Source organism: Felis catus, chromosome C2 (assembly GCF_018350175.1).
Source record: "Felis catus isolate Fca126 chromosome C2, F.catus_Fca126_mat1.0, whole genome shotgun sequence".
Lineage (NCBI taxonomy): Eukaryota > Metazoa > Chordata > Mammalia > Carnivora > Felidae > Felis > Felis catus.
In genome coordinates this window covers 74,100,240-74,119,667 of record NC_058376.1, presented here as the reverse complement: position 1 = coordinate 74,119,667, position 19,428 = coordinate 74,100,240, and the positions used below count along the sequence as shown (strand labels likewise).

The window sequence follows — 19,428 nt, the reverse complement described above, 5'->3', positions numbered from 1 at the left end:
TACAAAATAACCCTGAACTGTTTCCATGGACAGATCCACACGGAGGCCAAAATCTGGCTAAGATCCCAGGCCTGGCACCTGCAGGAGGACCCCAGGGCATCCACTAGGCCCTAGAAAGTTTCCAATAGGCCTATCCCGAGGTGAGGACTAGGACCGGGGGTCCACACCTACATCTTCTCCTGGTGAAGGGCCAGGCCAGTGCTGGGAGCCTGACCTCGGCCAAACAGCCAGCCACAGACATCTGCTGGGCTATCAATGACAGGAGACATTCTAAGAGGGCTGTGGGCTGGTTCCTTGGTTTGTCTGTTTGTTTCATAAACCAACTTTCTAAAGCCTTTCTGGGTTAAAAAGGGAGAAGATAGAAGGCGGTGGATTTGGGCCCAATATGGAGAGGCATGCTTTCACCACAGGGCTAGCCAAGGTTGAAAGACATTGCCTTGGGAGGCAAATTTCCTGTTTGGAAAGGTTCATCCAGCGGCTACAGAATGAGGCAAACTGTGTGTGGGAGGAGGGGGAGGAGGGGAGGGGGGGAGGGGGGGAGGGGAGGAGGGGGGTGGGGGGTGTCTATGAGCATATATGTTTTTTTATTTTTTTAATGTGTATTTATTTTTAAAGGAGAGAGATGGAACATGAGCAGGGGAGGGGCAGAGAGAGAGGGAGACACAGAATCCGAAACAGACTCCAGGCTCTGAGCTGTCAGCACAGAGCCCGATGCGGGGCTCGAACTCATGAACTGTGAGATCACGACCTGAGCCGAAGTCGGACGCTTAACCCACTGAGCCATCCAGGCGCCCCAAGCATGTATATGTTTTAAGGGATGCAGGGTGAAGGCATGACCCAGATAAGCAATCTCAGATGATTTTCAATGTCCAGTCTCCCATTCAAAGCAGACTGTTGACTTTAAAATTCGTTGCATGGTATTAATATTTATCTCACTCCTTTTCAAATATTAACTAATATTTCATCAGCCAAACCACAAAGGTCTGATAAAATGTAGCAAGAAAACATTTTTCAATAGAGACATATTACAGATCCACACTTTGGCGGAGGAAAATGGGAGCATGTCAGAGGGGAGAAAACCTGTGGACCTCCATAGCTCCCACCCTTCATAGCACCTGCCCTCCAAAGCACCCGCTCTCCATAGCTCCCACCCTCCAAAGCACCCGCCCTTCATAGCACCCACCTTCATAGCACCCAGGCTGACGGAGGCAAGATGGCACATTGGAAGAATGGCCAGAGGCCAAGGGGTGAATGAAGGGGGCACACCTCTGGAGAAGACTCACAGCCAGGCTAGGGGAACAGTCCAATCTGCCCTGTGCTCTGAATAGGTTCTTATCACGTTGACACTCATCTGCAGAAAGAGAGTTTGTCTGTTTGTCAATATCATGGTGAACAAGAGAAATTGGGTATCAGTGGTCCGGGTTGGAATCCTGGCTCTTCACCTAATTAACCAGACTTCACACAAGTTATTTTATCGCTACAAGTCTTTGCATTCCCATCTGTGGAATGGGTGTGGTAGAGGGCTGGTGTGTGTGTGTGAAGGGGAGATTTGCATTAGGAACTCTAGGGACCTTCTGGGAAATGGGATAAAGACTCTAACCCCTTTTTCCATTACCCAGAACTCCAGAAACTTGTCTAAGAGGCCAGGTCCAGTGGTGAAGGAAGGACAACAAGCGTTGCCCCAAGTCATTGAAGCACAACGAGCACACTATTGACCCCCATTCAGGTCCAGCTTCCTGGGACAAGCTTACACCTGGCAGAAGGGATCTAAGAGCTAAAAAGGGCCCGGGAAAATACAGTTTGAAGCTCCCTTATTGGGCATAGCAGCGGGATAAAGGAACAGCAGAGTCATTCCTCTCTGAAGCACTATGCCAGCCACTATGGCAGCCCCTACAATCTGGAGACCTGAACGAGTCCTGGGGACACCTGGACACGTTGGAGGGAGCTAGTGTCTTCTGACAGCCCACAGGCTGTCACCGAGCCTGGCGCTCAGCACTGATAGGAGTCCTGAGGTGCGCAGGAGAGCCCTGTCCGCCTGAGTCTGCGTGTGTGCGTGTGCGTGTGTGTGTGCACGTGCACGGTCAATGAAGGCTGAGTGGACTTCGTGGCCTTTCTGGTGACATAGAAGAACCTCCAGTCTGGGGGTCTGGGGACCCGCTGCGGTCCAAGCTCAGCTCAGTTCACTAGGTGACTATGGGAAACTCATTTCCCCCTTGGATCTCACTTTCTTCAGGTTGAACCTATTCTTAAGACTCCTTCCAGCCACACTGGCCTATAGATAGCATTTGTTACTCCATTTTTGCTCCCCCTCACTTTCGAAAGGCCTTTTCCCCGCTCGGAATCTACTCTCTGTCAGGGGCTGTCTGGGTCAGCCTTGCACGCATGTGACAGGAGTAGAATCAACAGGTGTGAGATTCCTTAGCCAAGACGTCCATAGAGAGCACAGGCGTCCTGTGTATACCATTTATTGTTGATTTTGTACACCACGGTTGTTACGGGCAGCGTCCAGCGAAGTTGGACCCCCAACCCTGCCCACCAGGGCTCACACTCTATAAAACCCTGGGGGCCTAGAAATCTCTAAACGCATCACCAAGCACCTGGGATTATTTGCAGTGATTCTCTAAGCGAGGCGAATATGATCTACTTTTGAATGCAACAGGTTGGTGAGAAGGAGCTCTCCGTAGGTGAAGGAGAGATCCAGGCTGGGAGGAGTCTGGCCTGGAGAAGCACCCGCCCGGCCCCCCTCTCCGAACCCCAGTGATGGCTTCTTCCTCGAGCCCTCCACCACCTCCCCAGCACCCTGGATTCGGTTCTGACTGTAGGATCTGTGGGCTGAGCTCGGAGTGGTTTGTAGCTAAAGGCTGGGATACAGCCAACGTCTGGTTACCGGCTCTAGTTACCTAGTTATCTCTAGCTGTCTGCTCTCCGGAAGCTTCCTGAGTTTGGAAACAGATTCCTGAAACTGCTCTGCACTGACATCTGAAGGGTCGTGAACTTGTGTTGTTGCCCATGAAGAGTCCTGAGAGCTGAGCTGCGCCCTTAACTCCTAAAGAGGAAGAGAGCACACACACAGCCCCAACAGTTTCCATGAGAGGGGCCTTTTTTCTGTAAGGGACGGGTGAACTCCATGTTTTCCTGTATTGACCAGGCTTCTGGTCCACACACTACCACATGAGGTTCCCATGCCTGGGACTGTAAGAAGCAACAGGGAAGTGACTCCCATTTTCTCGACTGATGAAAGCGCAGGACAGGCCACAAGGTCTCGTACAAAGTTTGAAGACAGAAAGGAAACCCACAGCCCACTGAATAACGTTGCGGAAGAAAGTGATTTTAGACCCATTTCAAAAGGGATAACGGTAGTACCTATGCACAAGGGTGTTGTGAAGTTTAAAAAGAAAATGCTCGTTAAGTGCTTTAAAGGGTATCTACGCACTTAAGTAAGCATCGTCGCTAAACAGTGGTTCTAACTGGCTTTTATTATCTTTCCTGCAACATTAACATTAATGGAAGCTGCTAGTACCGGCAAGGTGAAAAATTAAAGTGAACTCTGTGCCCTACCTCAGCCTTGGGGGACAAAGCAGCTCGCTCCAGCGCTGAGAAGTGAGCAAATGCAATGTCTTGTGGGAAAGGAAACTCCACCCAGCTTTTCTGGTAGCTTCCTGACCAGACAACATGGTGCAGAGAGGCCAAGACGCCTGCCGAAGAATTGGAGGCCCAGTGGCTCCATCCAAGCCACTCTGATGAAAGAAAGGGACAGGCAAGCCAGAGGGTCAGGTAAAGGGGACACACTGGATGAAGATGACTCCTTCCTCACCTCCCTGCCATCTCTGGCCCACTTGCACCCTTGTACAACGAGACACCGGAGGCGGTGCCACACCATGCTTCCTGTCTGGAGGAAAGCAGGCCGCTTCCCCTGATGGCCCCAGGATCGAATAGGGCAGCACCATCAGTGGAATGATGCCCATGCCCCAAGCTCTGGGCTCACTTCCTTTCAGGCTCTGGCAAGTGTCAGTACCTGTCCACTAGTTGCTATAAATATTTTGAAAACATTTTGGAGGCCCAGATTTACCTTGGAGAGAAGATGTCTTTTGCCTTTGACAAGCCCTGTCTCTCCCAGATTCTCTGGGACAGAGAGTATAACACTACTAAGTGTACTAGTTAGCACATCCCTTCATGGACCCTTTTTGTTGGGAACCTGGTCGCACCGTGCTGCTAAGGCCTCGCAGGATTTCCCATTCGTCTTGTGCTACAGAGGAAACTAGTAAGAGCCAGTCAGGGTTTCCCAATCGTGATAGCATTGGCTGCAGCTCTTTCCTGGGCAGACACAGGCACCCGAAATTCTCCATTTCACTGTTTTTACCTCTCAACTGATAGACCAGTTGTCCAGACGAAGATGTGAGTTGCCCTGACCAAAATTTCTTTACCAGTGTGAATGTGTGTGGAGCAGGAAGGGTGACAAAGGCAGGCATTTATGTGACTATTATAACCCCGGACCAAACAACTCCACTCTCATAACCAGGCCACAGGCACAAGGAGTCCCAGAGAGCCCCCCTAACCCAGCGTGACCTCTCTGTATGCCCTGATGTTGCCTGCTGTATGTGATGAACATCCGTGTCTAGCTGACTGATGGGGGATTTTACCACACTAACAGGATTACCGGGTTCCATTACACTTGGCTTTTCAATTAAAGGATCTCATCTCTGAACTATTTCACTTCCCTCAAATGGGGAGTGAAAATTAAAAACAGATATAAGGCATAGCATGCCCATAAAAGGACCAGGCAGAAGGGCCTCCGATCAGCAGCAGACAGCTTGCGGGCAGAGAAAGGTCTTCTGCAGTCGAGGTGCCTCTAACCTGGCCATCCTGGGTGCCTTGGGGCGTGGGGATCTAATAACATCTGCTGTCTAGGCCGGAATGTACCCACATCCTCTCCGCCACCCCTGGCAGCTGGGCCTTTGCAAGGGCTGGCTGGCAGGGACAGTGAGGGGCTGGGTTGGCTCATGGGGACCCATCTCCAAAAGCCTGTATTCTCCAGTTAAAGCCCAGGATTGAAGATACTAGTGATACTCTGTTTCTTGATGTGGATGTTGATTACACGGGTATGAACTGCTTGTGAAGATCCATCCAACTCTACATGATCACACTCCCACGTTTCTGTACGTATGCTACACTTCAATAAAAAGTTAAAAGAGAAAAACCCTAGGGGTGAACATAAGGGCCCCCTGGTACCTGGGTGCTTTCTCCATCCAGTACCAATAAGCTGATTTTAAATGTTTTTAGGGGGCAGACATTCTACATGATCTTATTCCCCAAGGGACCAAAATTTTCAAAGCAAAGTCTGCAGTTCAGAAATATTCTCCACGAGGCTGACTCATTGCACTGGTGCCCTTCTTCCTTTTCCAGATAACGATCCCGTGAGAGATGTTGACAGCGGCCCTCTCCACAGGAACTGAGCGACATGGTCCCTCCTTGTCTCTTTCACAGCATCCGAAAGCCAGGGTGCTTGGCCACTCTCAGGAAGCCGGTTGAGTGGGTGGAAGCCTTCTTTGAGGACAGAACTCACCCTGCCTTCAGGAGCAGAACATTGAGGGAGACCTTTCATTTCAGGGGACAGGGGACAGCCATGCCACAGGCGGGGGGGAAGCAAAGGAAGGGGAATCAACTTACATCATACTTGGGAGGGGAGTTGCCCCCCCCCCGGGAGAACTATTCCCACAAAGTGAGCAGACATGGGAACGGAGTCTACAGAGGCCAGCAGGGCCGTGGACACAGGGAAGCTTGTTCTTGGAGGAGAGCTGGTGAGGCTGTGGAGAGGGGCCTTCTCGAGTGAATTAGACATGAATTAGAAACCCCAGGGGGGTTTTGCCATGGCCAGTTCGATCTCCCTGGTGGTTACGAAGGCCCTGAAAGAGCTGATTCTCCTGTAGTTCTCTAAAGGAGAACCAGGCAGGTCAGGAAAAAGTGGGGGGGGGGGAGCCTTTCTATTGGGGAGCAGAGAGGAAGCAGGGGATGGCTCTGTGGACCCAGGGGTGGAGGTGGAACAATGAAATTCCCAGATCTTCCAGTGGTCCCACTGTCCCCCAGCTCCGCCTCCAGCCCGCCTCTTCAACACTCGTTGGGTGCCTTCATCTGCATCAGGACCGCATGGCTCCTCTTCCTGCAGCAGCAACAGCAGATGCAGGCAGCCAGGGAACAGGCCAGGGCAATGATGCCAATGACAATGGCGGCAATGGCCAGCCCGCTCTGGGCCTGGGTCATGCCCCACGTGCCACGGTCATCGGTGACCTCAACGGTGGTCAGGTCGGTGTAGTCCTCCACGGAGCTGGTGAACTCAGTAGTGGAGGAGATGGGGGTGGTGTCGGGGTAGCTGGGTGTGTCCGGGTACTGTGGTGTTTCCGGGTAGCTGGGCACCTCGGGGATCACTGGGACCTGGACACTGGGGACAGCGGCACTGACGCTGACGATGATGAGGGACTGGCCTCGGACACTGGGTGGGCTGAAACATACCGGGAGAGTATCTGTCCCCAACCTGGGCTTGTTGAGCAGAAGCCAACTGCGGAGTGGTAGGATGTCTGAGTCGCATCTCCAGGGGTTGTCATAGAGCCTCAGCTCACACAGGTGCCCCAGGTGATCGAAGATGCCCATGGGCAGGTTCTCCAGCTGGTTGTTCTGCAGCTGGATGGTCATGAGGCCATTGACATTGGCAAAGATATTCCCTGGGAGCTGTCTGAGGCGGTTGTTCTGCAAGGAGATGTTCTGTAGATTGACCAACGTGCGGAAGACATTCCCGTCCAGCTCTTGAAGCGCATTGGTGTGGAGGGACAGCTCCCGCAGCTCCACCAGCCCATTGAAGGCGTCTGGGGAGATGTAGTTGATCTGGTTACGGCTGAGAATCAGGACCTGCAGCTGGCGGAGGTTGCTGAAGACGTTGTCAGGCAGAGAAGTGATGTGGTTGTCGTAGAGCCAAAGCTCACGCAGGTTGTGCATGGGCCCAAAGATCCCCGGAGAGAGCTCCTTCAGGGAATTCCCAAAAAGCGTGAGACGGTTGAGCTGGGGCAGCTGCATGAAGATGCCAGGGGGCAACTGGGAGATGTGGTTGTTGGACAGATAGAGCTTCTGGAGGTTACGGTTGTTGTGGAAGAGGCCAGGGGAGAGCATACCAATCTGGTTCTGCTGCAGGGCCAGCTCCTGGAGGTTTCCACACCCATCAAAAGTGCCCATGGGGATTTCTGAGAGCCTGTTCTCATACAGCCGGAGGACCTGGAGGTTGCCCAGGCGCTGGAAGACCCTGGGCGAGAGATGGGTGAGGCTATTCTTGCCGAGATTGAGCTTGGTGAGGCCCACCAGGTGGTCGAAGACACCATCAGGGATATATTCCAGGTGGTTGCCGTGCAACTGCAGCTCCTTGAGGTTGCTGAACTGGGAGAAGTGTGCCGGCTGGATCTGCACCAGCTGGTTGCTGGACAGAAGGAGTGACTCGAGGTTGTCCAGGCCCTGGAAGAGGCCAATAGGCAGCACCTGAAGCTTGTTGTTGGCAAGGCTGAGGTAACGCAGCGAGCCCAGGCTACGGAAGGCACCGGGCACGATGTGGGACAGCTCGTTCTTCTCAATCCTCAGGGCAATGAGGGCTGAGATGTTGAGGAATGGGGACTCGTTGAGTTCAGTGATGTGCGTGTTGAGGATCTGCAGGCTCATGGCGTTCCAGGGCAGGGGAGTGGGCACTGCCACGATGCGTGCCCCAGTGCACTCCACCTGGGAGGCCCTGGAGCAGGTACACTCAGTTGGGCAGCCATAGTAGGCCAGCCCCGCACTCCAGGCTTGGCAGCCCACCAGCAAAAGAAGGTAATGTTTCAGCGACATGGCCTCTGCAAGGGGAGAGAGCACACGTGAGTCAGGGTCATCTCACCAACACTGCTGTTATTTTTAAGCCCACGTCAACCTTTGGTGCCAAACACCGGCTTGCCTTTGAACCCCACAACCACACGCCCTGCCATATGCTACTTACGGTCCGGTCAGCAAGCCCCTTCACCTTTCCCACATGCCAAGCAATTCCCCCACCCGGAGTGCTCTTTGTCCTCATCTAAATCTTCCCTATACTTCCAAGTCTAGCTCAAATGCAGTCGCCTCTAGGAAGCTTTCCCCAGATTCTGTGAGTCAGCATTAGTTACCCTCCCACGCAGGTGGCCTTCCCAGTGTCCACTATGGCCATGCCACAGCTGGCCTCGTTCGGAATTCGTTGCGTCCCCGTCTCTGTCCTTCTCTAGTCAATAAGTTTTTCAAGGGCAGGGATGTTCATCATTCATCCCCAGAGATTCCTTCAGGCAGGAACAGTATCTTGTCTGGGTTGTACCCTGGATCCAGCCCCCTGGATCAGACGCATCCTTGTATCCCTCACAGCGCAACTAACTTGCTGGTTGAACATGACCTCCTGGGGAGGAGCAGATAGATAGGAAATGAGACCTGGCAGAAGATGCTAAGACCACAAACATGGACCTCTTCTGGGAAAGCAGCAGCAGCCAACAAAGGTGGGATGCGCTGCTGATCTGGCAGAAAGGACGAGAGGGCAAGTTCAGCTTTTCCTCTGCCTGGCACTTCCCGGCACTGCCCTGCCCCATCACCACCACTGACGACCTGGCCCTTCGGTACCCCTTCCCGGCTTTAATTCAAACCCTTCCCAGTGAAAGGAAATGATCTATGCCACTTCCTGTCTCTCTGGAAGGAGCCAATGCCTGGGGTCTACCTTCTGGGTAGTTCCAGTTTCCACAAAGAAACATTGAGTGGCCTTGAGTAAGTCCCAGAAAACTTGGGATGTACTTTGAGCTGAAAGGTGGTAGGGCCATACGCTCCCACAGGGCATGGTGCTGATCTGGGAATGGAGCCCAAACTCATGAAAGGTTCGATATTTGAGGTCAGAGGTGATATTTAAGATCAGAGGTCAGAAGTGATACATATACAGATATGTGTACATATATATATATATATATATATATATATATAATTAAATATATAACGTATACAATGTGGTGGAGCCATGAGCTGTGGGCACTGAGCCCTACGTAGAGTTAAGAACCACTAACTAGCTGTTTGACCTGAAAGGAAACTTGAAACCTTCAAGCTCAGCTTTCTCGTGTGTTAAATTGGGAGGATAGCCTCTGCCCCTTCTTGAGGCCGCTGGGAGGAGCAAACAGAAGAATGGATGTGGGGGTGTCCTGCACAGTGTTGTGCAAATGTGTGCGGTTGTTCAAGGTCATCCACGACTTGGACTCTATAGACTCATGGAGGCAGGAAGGCCTCAAAGTGTTTTTAATCTTGGAAATCTTACTCAAGGGAATTAGAGATTCCTGAGTATGTGTAAAGCAGTATCTGTAACTTCCAACTGAGGTTCAAAGGGGTCTCTAACTTCCAAAGGGTGAAGAACGGCTGATCATACATCCCCACTATTTTCTGGGGATGAAGGAAGCAGGGAAACTGAGGCTCAGAGCTTAAATCCGGGACCTCCAGATTCTTGGGTGAGTGCTCTGAGTGTTATTGCAATGCAATACAGGTCAGAGCAAGGAATCTGAAATGATGGCATGTGAGGCATAAACTGGCTGGGTGGGGAAGGTATTTCTCTAGCCTCTCTTCCTGAACTCATGGAGTCCAAAGTCTGGCCCATAACTCAGAATAATCCAGGCTTCCCAACCTGGCCTTAACTCAGTGCACCCTTTTCCTGCCCTCTCAACAAGCCTACTCTGAGGACAGAACCCAAGTTTATCTCTCCCCACCCAGACCTTGATTTTTCATTTATTCACAGCCCATCCAAGCCCCCGACCTGTTGTATTTTTGCATTAAGGACTTGAGTAACTATGTAACGTGTTGGAGAAAAGAAAGAAAGAAAAACTTGGCCACCAGAGTCTAGACGCAGAGGAATGGGGTCCGATGAAGCTATAGACACATCCAGAAGCACAAATTTGTATAGACAAAAGAAGGTCCAGAACTTAAGAGTAGAAAATGAACAGCCTAAACAGGGGGCCCAGAAAAAGTGACTCAACATCCACCCCAGGGGAAAGACTTAAGACTTTTTATTGATAGTAGCAGAGAAAGAAGACTGGCCAGGAAAACCAATGTCGATCTTAGCCTGCGTTAACAGAAGTATTAAGTGCGGAACAAAGAAAGTGATGGTCTTCTTCTACATGGCCCTCATCAGGCCACACCTGTGCTTCTGTGCCCCAGCTTCAAGAAGGCCAATAACAAACTGGTCCCTTGAAGGCCCTGTAGAGAGGGGTAAGAGGACGGTGAGGGGACCTAGAAATGAGAACCTCCGAGCACCCATTGAAGGAAACTGGAAGAAGATAGGAGGAGGCTATAAGCACTTGCCAAGAATACATGAAGGACTGCCCCGGGATACAGAAGGCAGCCTTACTGTGGCTCCAGAGGTCAAAAGTGGTGTGCAGAAACTGTAGGGGAGCACATTTCAGCTCACCACTGTCTGAATCAGAATGGACGACCCATGGCGTTAGTAAGCTCCCCATCACTGGAAGTGTTCAAGCAGAGGCAGACCAACTCTCTGGAAAGGATGCTGGAGAGGAGATTCCTACAGCTGGGAGGGCATTGAACTGGATGACAGCTGATGTCCTGTCTATCCCCCAAGATTTTGGGATTCTAAGGCTGAGTCCAGAGCAAGGATGTGAGATCCATATACCCAGCTAATTGTGCCTGTGCTCCCAAGGGTCTGTGTGGACAGGTGTGGGTGTTTGCCCATCTCCTTGGTACATGTGTGTGTGAAAGACTTACCCCCTGGACTGACAACAAAATGGGGCGCCTGGGTGGCTCAGTTGGTTAAGCGTCCGACTTCAGCTCAGGTCAGGTACTCACAGTCTGTGGGCTCGAGCCCCACGTCGGGCTCTGTGCCAACAGCGCAGGGCCTGGAGCCTGCTACGGATTCTGTGCCTCCTTCTCTTTCTGCCCCTCCCCCCCTCATGCTCTGCCTCTGTCTCTCTCTCAAAAATAAACAAACATTAAAAAATTAAAAAACAAAAAAAAGGAGAAGCTCTAAATGCTCCTGGTAATGCGATGTGCTTCATTTATTTTTAATTTCTACTTCTATGCTCACCATGCTTCAAAATGGTGCCGTGGTCCCGATGTCGGGGACTAACTTAAGTGCCCACAACCTGGCAAGTCCAAGGCAGTCCCTGTCAGATTTCCCCATCTGTAAGTGAGGGTGCGGGATGAGATGCCCTCTGAGGAAGCCATCTCAGACCTTCCCTGAGTCTGCCTTCCCCAGCTGGGGCGGGGGGAGGTGGGGAGGGCGTCATGCCAGTCTCAGGGAGGGCCCAGGGCCAGGGGAGGGTGCCTCACGGCTTGAGAAGAAGAGAGAAAAGATAATTCCCTTATGGGAACAGAGCCACTGTTGTTTAAAATGGACCGCACTCAGCTTGACAAACATTGCAAGAATTTGCAGATTTTCCTTCTTAGAAATCCCTATGTCTGCGGAGTCCGCCCCAGCGCCACACGCAGCGGCTTCCTGTTTTCCAGCACTTGTTCCCGCCACAAGGCACCGACTGCTCCAAAGGACCTCCAGAGGGCCCACCTCCAACCCAGCTACAGAGCCCTCAGGGGACGGAGGGGCCACAGGCGCGGGGCTGGCCAGCCAGCGAGTGCTGCGGGCGTGCTCAGGAGCCCGGCACACAGCAGCCTAATAGCACACGCTGCCCGGTGCCGCTTGGCAGCCGTGACAAATGCCAGTTAAAGACCCACAAAGCTACCCTAATTATACCCTCCTCCTCCAGGCGGCCAAAGGCGTCCTCAGTCACTGCAGCGACTCAGCCCAGCCCCTGTCCTAGAAGGAGGGACAGCCCGGGGTCTGTCACCGGCCCAGGAATTCAGTAAGCCAAGCAGACGGACAGGCAGCTCACCCTGACACCCCGACGCGGTCCCTCCCCAGGAGTAGAAGCACTTGGCCCAGGCACTTTGTGAGTCTCTTCAGCAAGAACTGCCTGTGACTCATGAGTGAACACATAATTAGCGTTGAAGCCCTGGGCTTTGTTGGTTGGTGGGTTGGCACTTTTTTGGTTTATTACCATCATTCACATCCCCTAAACATGAGGTTCCCTGGGAGGAGATGCCTTCTTATTGCAATGCCACGGAGCAAACTTCTGGAAAAAGCCTGGGAGACAGATGTGCGACACTGGTCTTGATGTTAAACTGGAGTGAGAGTTTGAGTACATTCTCCAGGCCTCCTGTAAAGACTTCCAAGGGCCCTTGATAGCTCTGATATCTTCTGACTGGAGACAGAAAGGAAATCTAGCCTGAAGCCCCACCATTCACCTACCCTCCCTCCCACAGACCATGCAGGTTACCCTGAACGGCCGGCAACGCTACCTGGCCTGGCCCCTTCATGCCAAGACTGAGGAACTCATACCCATCTTTTCAGGTCTACCTTGTTGCAGAAGTTTCCCAGGCAGGGCAACCCCGCTTCTTAATCAGTGCATCTTCAAATAGCCAAGAGCCATTTCATGGGATTGGGGAGCCTCTGGTCCTGACCCCCTCCAGTGCACCCGGGGAAACTGAGGACCCGAGAGAAGATCTCCTTCCCTGGCCTGTGCCCTCTCCCCACAGAGGTCTTCCCCTAAGCATGGCCTCACCTGCAGTGACATGTTGCCCCATCCAGCCGAGGGAGATGTCAGGCTTGGAGCTGTTGAGGGGTTGTCTTCCCCCACCCCCAGCAACTCTGCCACCCCCTCCAGCCAGTATCAGCCTCTATCAAGTTGCTCATCAGTGCTTGGTCAACGGGCTTAAAGCCACTGATTGAGAGGCTCAGTGCATCCAGACGTCCCCATCGCACTAAACGGGGGGTAACCACCCTACACCCCAAATCAGTAGATAAAAATCACCTGGAAGATCCTGGGATGCTTGTTGAATAGAAGTAGCATTGCAACTGTGGGGATTAAATGAATCCTACCCACAAAGCACTGAGAGTCGTTCTTGGCACAGAATGAGTACCCAATAAATGTCACTGATAGTTACTGTTCGTTCTGCTGTTGAGTAAAACCAGGATCTCTTGAGACTCCACCCACAGAGATCCTGATTTCTAGGCCTGGGTGGGCCCCAGACTCTGCAGCGCTTAACAAATTCCCCAAGGGACACTGATGTAGGTGTCCATGGTCTATACTCAGAAGCACTCATTGGGGTCTAGCCCAGCTCAGATACATACTCCTGACCTGTGTCATTTCCTGCCAAGAACAGAGAGACTGAACTCAGGATCAAGGAGGCTGAAGGCCAAATCACAGACCTCGCCCAGAGACCTCTACCAATATTCCCTTCCCTGGCCCTTTCGTCACCACTGTCAGAAATCTGAGATTTGTGCTAATTTGAACGTAGCAGTACAGGCTATTTCCAAAAGCAGCACTTAGAGCCCAGGGCATCAGAGGTGCAAGGGCCTTTTGACTATCCTGTCAAACCATCTGGTCATTTTGTAGATGGGAAAACTAAGGGGCCCAGAGGAGGAACGGACTTGTTCAAGGTCACACAGTCAGTTGAAGATTCGTGACATCCAGATCAGGACTCTGCCTAACTGTAGAGCTTGGTGAGCCCCTGAACCTTATCACGAGGCTTCAGGACCTTATCCACCACGTGTCTGGCAGTGCCTGAAAGGGGGGAAGAGGTGGCTTTACTCCTTCTGTCCTAAAATGATCTCAGGCTCACATGCAATCCACCCTCCAGCTGCCTAGCATTATTAACCAAGATCAAGTACCCCTCCCTACTCCCAGCCTGCATTGTTTGAGGGATTCCTTCCTTAAGGCTGCTCTGATGCTATGTTGGCTCAATTTCACCTGAGTGGCCTGGAAGAGCAGAGGGCAGGGACAGAAGGGGTGGCCAGAAGGGATTAATCCCATAATCTGAACACACAGCCCCCTCAGGGTTTTACCCAAATTAGGAATGCTCTACCCCAAACACAAAGCATGCTGGAGCCCCAAGGCTCCTCCCCCACCTGACTCGATTGTTGATCCCATCTCTCCTGGTCCTTCAAAGCCAAAACATTCTTCACTTGTTTAAAAATGAACATGAGTAAGAAAAAGCAAGTCCTTTCCAGCCCCAGGGTTAGGGGAGGTAGGGCTTCCTGCAGAGGCCAAAGCAGGCCTGTAATTAGCTCACAGGCAGGGGCAGGAGATACTAACAAAGTTGCCAGCGGAGCAGGGGAGAAGCTCCCACTCGACCGACGCTTTTATGAAAGAAGCCACCGGCTACAGCCCCCTGCTCGGGGTGACCCCCAGGGGACCCAAAACAGACAGAAATGGATGAACCTCTCAACAAAGCATCTTGGAAAAAGTTTCTAAATCCTATGTCCCAAAAGCCCCAGAGAGGCAGTGAAACCAGAAGTTATAGTCATTCGTGGTCGGGATTTAGGGAAGCAATTTGCCATGTGTAATCACAGCCTCGGGAGCATGTGCTGGCAGGACCGAGTGGGGACAGCTTCTCCCCCATCTCTCCTTATGTCTCGGCATCTGGAACTAGTCCCATCCGCAGTCCACCACGCCTGGCATTTACAGAGCAAGCCCAGGTAGCCTCCAGTGCCCTGACTTTCTGCAGGGTCTGTTCACAACGCTCCCCCCTGGCCCTGACCTCTCTCCCAGGCCTGTGTCATCACTGCCGAGCCCACCCACTGACTCAAGACCACAGGCAAATGGGACTGTCCGGTCCTGACTGTACCCCCGATGTCCCATCAGTGCAGTGAAAGAAGTGACAGCTGTTAGACAATTTCTAAATTATGGAGACGGTGGCACCAGCATATCTGGGAGTCGCTGGAGATCCAGTGCTATAATCCCAGAAGGTGCTGGCACCTTCAGTCTGAGTGACACCTTAATCCAAGAGCATCGCGGCCTGCCCTGAGGTAATACGTCAGGCCCTGGAGGTAGACTGGCTCTCTCACACTTCAGCACAGGGGGGAAACTCTAGAAAAGTTCTGCTTTTCCACAGTTGGTCCCATGGCCCCACTCCTGCCTCTACATTTGAGCAGAGATGCGGGTAAGGGTGCCTCAGTCACAGGATTTTACATGCACACCCAGCCCCAACTCCCAGCTCAGAGCCAGCGGCTGCCGGCCGCCTAAGCCACACACAAACTTAGACCCTGAAACGATGCTCAGTCCACAGCCGAAATCCAAATTGGAGATCCGAACTGGGCGGGCACTTCTGCTGAAGCCACTTTTGTAGCAATGATAAGGCCCAAAGAAGAGGACAGATCTGTCTTCTGGGAAACCCTCCACTTGTCCTGGACAGAACCACACGCCGGGCAAGCCACTGGCGGCCACCACAGTAAGTGCTGGGGGAAAGGACGCGGGTTCGAAACAACCCGAACCTTGGAAAAAGGGAACTTCTTCCCCTAATAGCACAGTCCCAGTGATAATTTAGTTAACTTTCGGGGCATCTGAAAACTACCTGGGCAGCACCGCAGACTGACCTCATGGGGCGGTAAGGGTAAGTGGGGCAGGGGGCGGGTGGCCCCAGGCTCGCGGGAGTTGGCCCCCTCCGGAGAGCATCCCCAGGCACCCCGCCAGCCGCTCCCCGGGGCGCCGGCCGGCCGGACGCGAGGTGGGGGACAGAGCCGGCGCTGGCCGGCAGGAGGGAGGGAGGGAGGGAGGGCGCGGCGGCCGGCCTGCCCACTTACCAGCAGCTCGGCGCCCGCCCGCCGTCGACCAGAGGGAGCCCGAGAGCAGGACGCGGCCGGCTCAAGGCGGCAGCATGAGTGCGGCGGGCCCGGCACTCCCCGTATTTAAACGGTCCGGGCGTGAGTCACCGCCGGGGGCAGTGTCGGCGCGGTGGCGGGGAGGGGCCGGGGCCGGCGGGCGGCCCAGCCGTGGGCACAGCCTCCTCGGAGATGCAGGGTGCGGGGGCTTCTCCTGCATGAGTTAGTTGTGTTTTTTTTCTTTTCTTTTCTTTTCTTTTTTTTTTTTTACAGAACACGTTCTCCTCCTGCCTCCAATGTTCCATTGGGACTCAGTCGCTGCCTTGGCCATTTCGGCTCTGGGAAAGCTCCGTGGCTGTAGAAAAGCATTGATTTTTTTTCCCTTTTTCTTTGAAATTCGGAAGTAATTTCAAATTTACGGATAATTTGCAAGAATAATACAAGGAACACTCTTCTGTGCCTAACCCAATTTGCTTATTTGTTAACATGGTGGGAAAAAAATTTAAGTTCCAAAGAGCGATAAAGTGCCCCCCAACCGTGCCCCCCCCTAAAAACAAAGTTTCGTTTCCCTTCTGATATCAACTTCTGCTCCCTGGCTGCCGCCCCGCAGAGATAGGGGCATGCAGTCAAGGGGCACATTTAAGAATGAGAGGCTCCCTGTGACCGTCACTTCTGCTTTGGAGCCCACTCCCGGCTGCCACTAGGGGGGCAAGAAACCATTTCTGTTCTTGGTATCACCAAGAGGACCTAGGGAAGAAGAGAAAGAAGTCATAGTTTATGGGGTGAGAAGGCAGCCAAACCCTAGCATCTTCTCCAAGATGCAGCCTCAATAAGGCAGGAACTGCGCTGGGCTGAGCCACGTGCCCTTCCCTGGCTCAGTTTACCTTTTCAGCCCAGTGGGGAGAGTGATATTTACACACAATGCCTCATGGAATGCCAGGAGCCTTAATTAATGTTTGCACTGTGCTTTGAGATGGGCGATGAAAGGAAGATATAAAACTGCATAGTGTTATTACCGAAATAGTCACTTGGGTGGCTTGCGATGGTCAAGCCCTACAGCCTGAATCATGTCACATTCCTCCTCACTGGTGGCACCATGATTCAGAGCCAGAAACAAAAAGCACCCTGTCCATTAAGTGACATGAGCCCAAGAGGGGCAGGCACCGCTTGGAGGGATCACCAAGCCCTGGTTCTTCAACGACCAACCTCCCTTCCAAATAACATTCTGTGTGGAGAACCCCCTCCCTCTTACTAACCAGGCACCTTCACCTCCCCAAACTGAAGCCGTCAACCGCCTTTTTGTAGAACCTGGAAGAATAAAAATATCCCCTCTTTACCTTCTTTCTTTCCTTCCTGATTCTAACATTCAGCCACTCTGCACTGGCTGCCGAGGTCCGCACAGGGATGAATCAGATACTTTTCTTGCCCATGAAGAGCTGAGAGAAGGACGGACATTTATGAAGCACCTACTGTGAACCATAGAGCCCACAGGCACCTTATTACATCTCTACAGTATTTTATCTATACCAGGTTTCTAAATGTTGCCACTACTGAGATTTGGGGCCAGAGGATTCTTTACTGTGGGGAGCTGTCCCAGGTACATGCATTCCTCAAAGATATTGTGGGTTCAGTTTCAGACCACCACAATAAAGCCAGTATCACAGTAAAGCGAGTCAAATGAATTTTTTAGTTTCCTAGAACGTATAAAGTTGCATTTACACTCTACTGTAGTCTATTAAGTGAAGAATAGCATCATTTCTAAAATAATGTACATACCTTAATTTCAAAATACTTCATTGCTAAAAAATGCTAACCATCGGGGCGTCTGGGTGGTTCAGTTGGTTAACTTCGGCTCAGGTCATGATCTTGCGATCTGTGAGTTCAAGCCCCGCATCGGGCTCTGTGCTGACAGCTCAGAGCCTGGAGCCTGCTTCAGATTCTGTGTCTTATTCTCTCTGCCCCTCCCCCACTATGCTCTGTCTCTCAAAAATAAATAAATGTAGAAAAGATTTTTTTTTTTTAAATGCTAACCATCATCCGAGCTTTCAGCAAGTCATAATGTTTTTGCTGATAGGAACTTATGCCTCAGTGTGGGCGGCTGCTGATTTGTCAGGGTGGTGGCTGCTGAAAACTGTGGCCACTGGTGACTTCTTAAGACAAAGCAACAACGGAGTTTGCCACTTCCTTTCACGAAAAATTTCTCTGGAACACGCGGTGCTGTTTGATAGCAGTTTACCCACAGAACTTCCTTTAAAATCGGAGTCAGACCTCTCAAACCCTGCCACTGCTTTATCAACTAAGTTTATGTAATATTCTCAATCCTCTGTTATCATTTCAACCATCTTCACAGCATCTTCACCAGAAGTCTCTTCCATCTCAAGGAGCCACCCTAAGAAGCCACTTCTCATCCATTCAAGTTTTATCAAGAGGTTGCAGCAATCAGTCCCATCTTCAGGCTCCACCTCTGATTCTGGTTCCCTGGCTATTTCTACCACATCGGCAGTTCCTTCCTGCACTGGAATCTTGAGCCCTCAAAGTCATCCATGAGGGTTGGAATCAACTTCTTCCAAACTCCCGTTTATGTTGATATTTTCACTTCCTCCTATGAATCATGAATGTTCTTCATGGCATCTGGAACGGTGAAGCCTTGCCAGAAGGTTTTCAGTGTACTTTGCCCAGATCCATCAGAGGAATCACTATCTATGACGGCCAGAGCTTTCTGAGATGTATTTCTTTAGGACTAAGACTTGAAAGTAGAAATGACTCCTTGACCCGTGAGCTGCAGAATGGATGTCGGGCTAGCAAACATGAAAACCTCATTTCCCCTCTCCAACAGAGCTCTTGGGTGACCAGGTGCTTTGTCCATGAGCAGTCATATTCTTAAAAGAATCTTTTTTTTCCTGAGGAGTAGGTCTCAACAGTGGGCTTAAATTATTCAGTAAACACGTTGTAAACAGATGTGCTGTCATCCAGGTGCTGTTATTACATTTACAGAGCTCAGGGAGAGCAGATTTAGCATAATTCTTAAAGGCCTTAGGATTTTCAGCATGGTAACTGAGCACTGGCTTCAACTTCAAGTCACCAAAGAGTCAGCTTGTGCTTTCAAGTTCTGAGGCCAGGCATTGACTTCTCCTCTCTAGCTGTGAAAGTCCTAGATGGCATCTTCTTTCAAGAGAAGGTTATTTCGTCTACATTGAGCATCTGTTGCTTCGTGCAGCCACTTTCATTAATTATCCAAGCTAGATCTTCTGGAAAACTTCCTGCTTCACCTTGCACGTTTATATCATGGAGACGGCTTCTTTCTTTAAACCTCATGAGCCAACCTCTGCCAGCTTCAATCTTTAATTGTGCAGCTTCCTCTCCTCTCAGCTTCCTAGGATTGAAGAAAGTTAGGGCCGTGCTCTGGCTTAGGCTTTGGCTTAAGGGAATATTGTGGCTGGTTTGATCTTCTATCCAGACCACTCAGACATTCGCCATATCAGCAATAAGGCTGTTTTGCTTTTTTTTTTTTTTTTTTTTTTATCACTCATGTGCTCACTGGAGTAGCACTTTTAATTTTCCTTCAAGAACTTTCCTTTGCATTCACAACTTGGCTAACTCTTTGGCACTAGAGGCCAAGCTTTCAGCCTGTCTCAGCTTTCGGCATGCCTTCCTCATGAAGCTTAATCATTTCTAGCTTTTGATTTAAAGCAAGAGACATGTGGTTCTTCCTTTCACTTGAACACTTAGCGGCCAATGTGAGGGCAATTAATTGTCCTAATTTCAAT

The 19,428-nt window shown here is 51.4% G+C and overlaps 1 protein-coding gene across 1 annotated transcript; it reads right to left on the bottom strand.

The window, feature by feature from the left end:
• Window positions 1–2,449: 2,449 nt before the first annotated feature.
• On the bottom strand, window positions 2,450–15,754 carry LRRC15 (leucine rich repeat containing 15). The gene is made up of 2 exons (XM_006936178.3): window positions 15,644–15,754; window positions 2,450–7,865 (listed from the first exon to the last, which is right to left on the bottom strand). The coding sequence occupies exon 2, from the start codon at window positions 7,858–7,860 to the stop codon at window positions 6,106–6,108; it is 1,755 nt and encodes a 584-aa protein (XP_006936240.1). The 5' UTR covers window positions 7,861–7,865; window positions 15,644–15,754; the 3' UTR covers window positions 2,450–6,105.
• Between the last annotated feature and the right edge of the window lie 3,674 nt (window positions 15,755–19,428).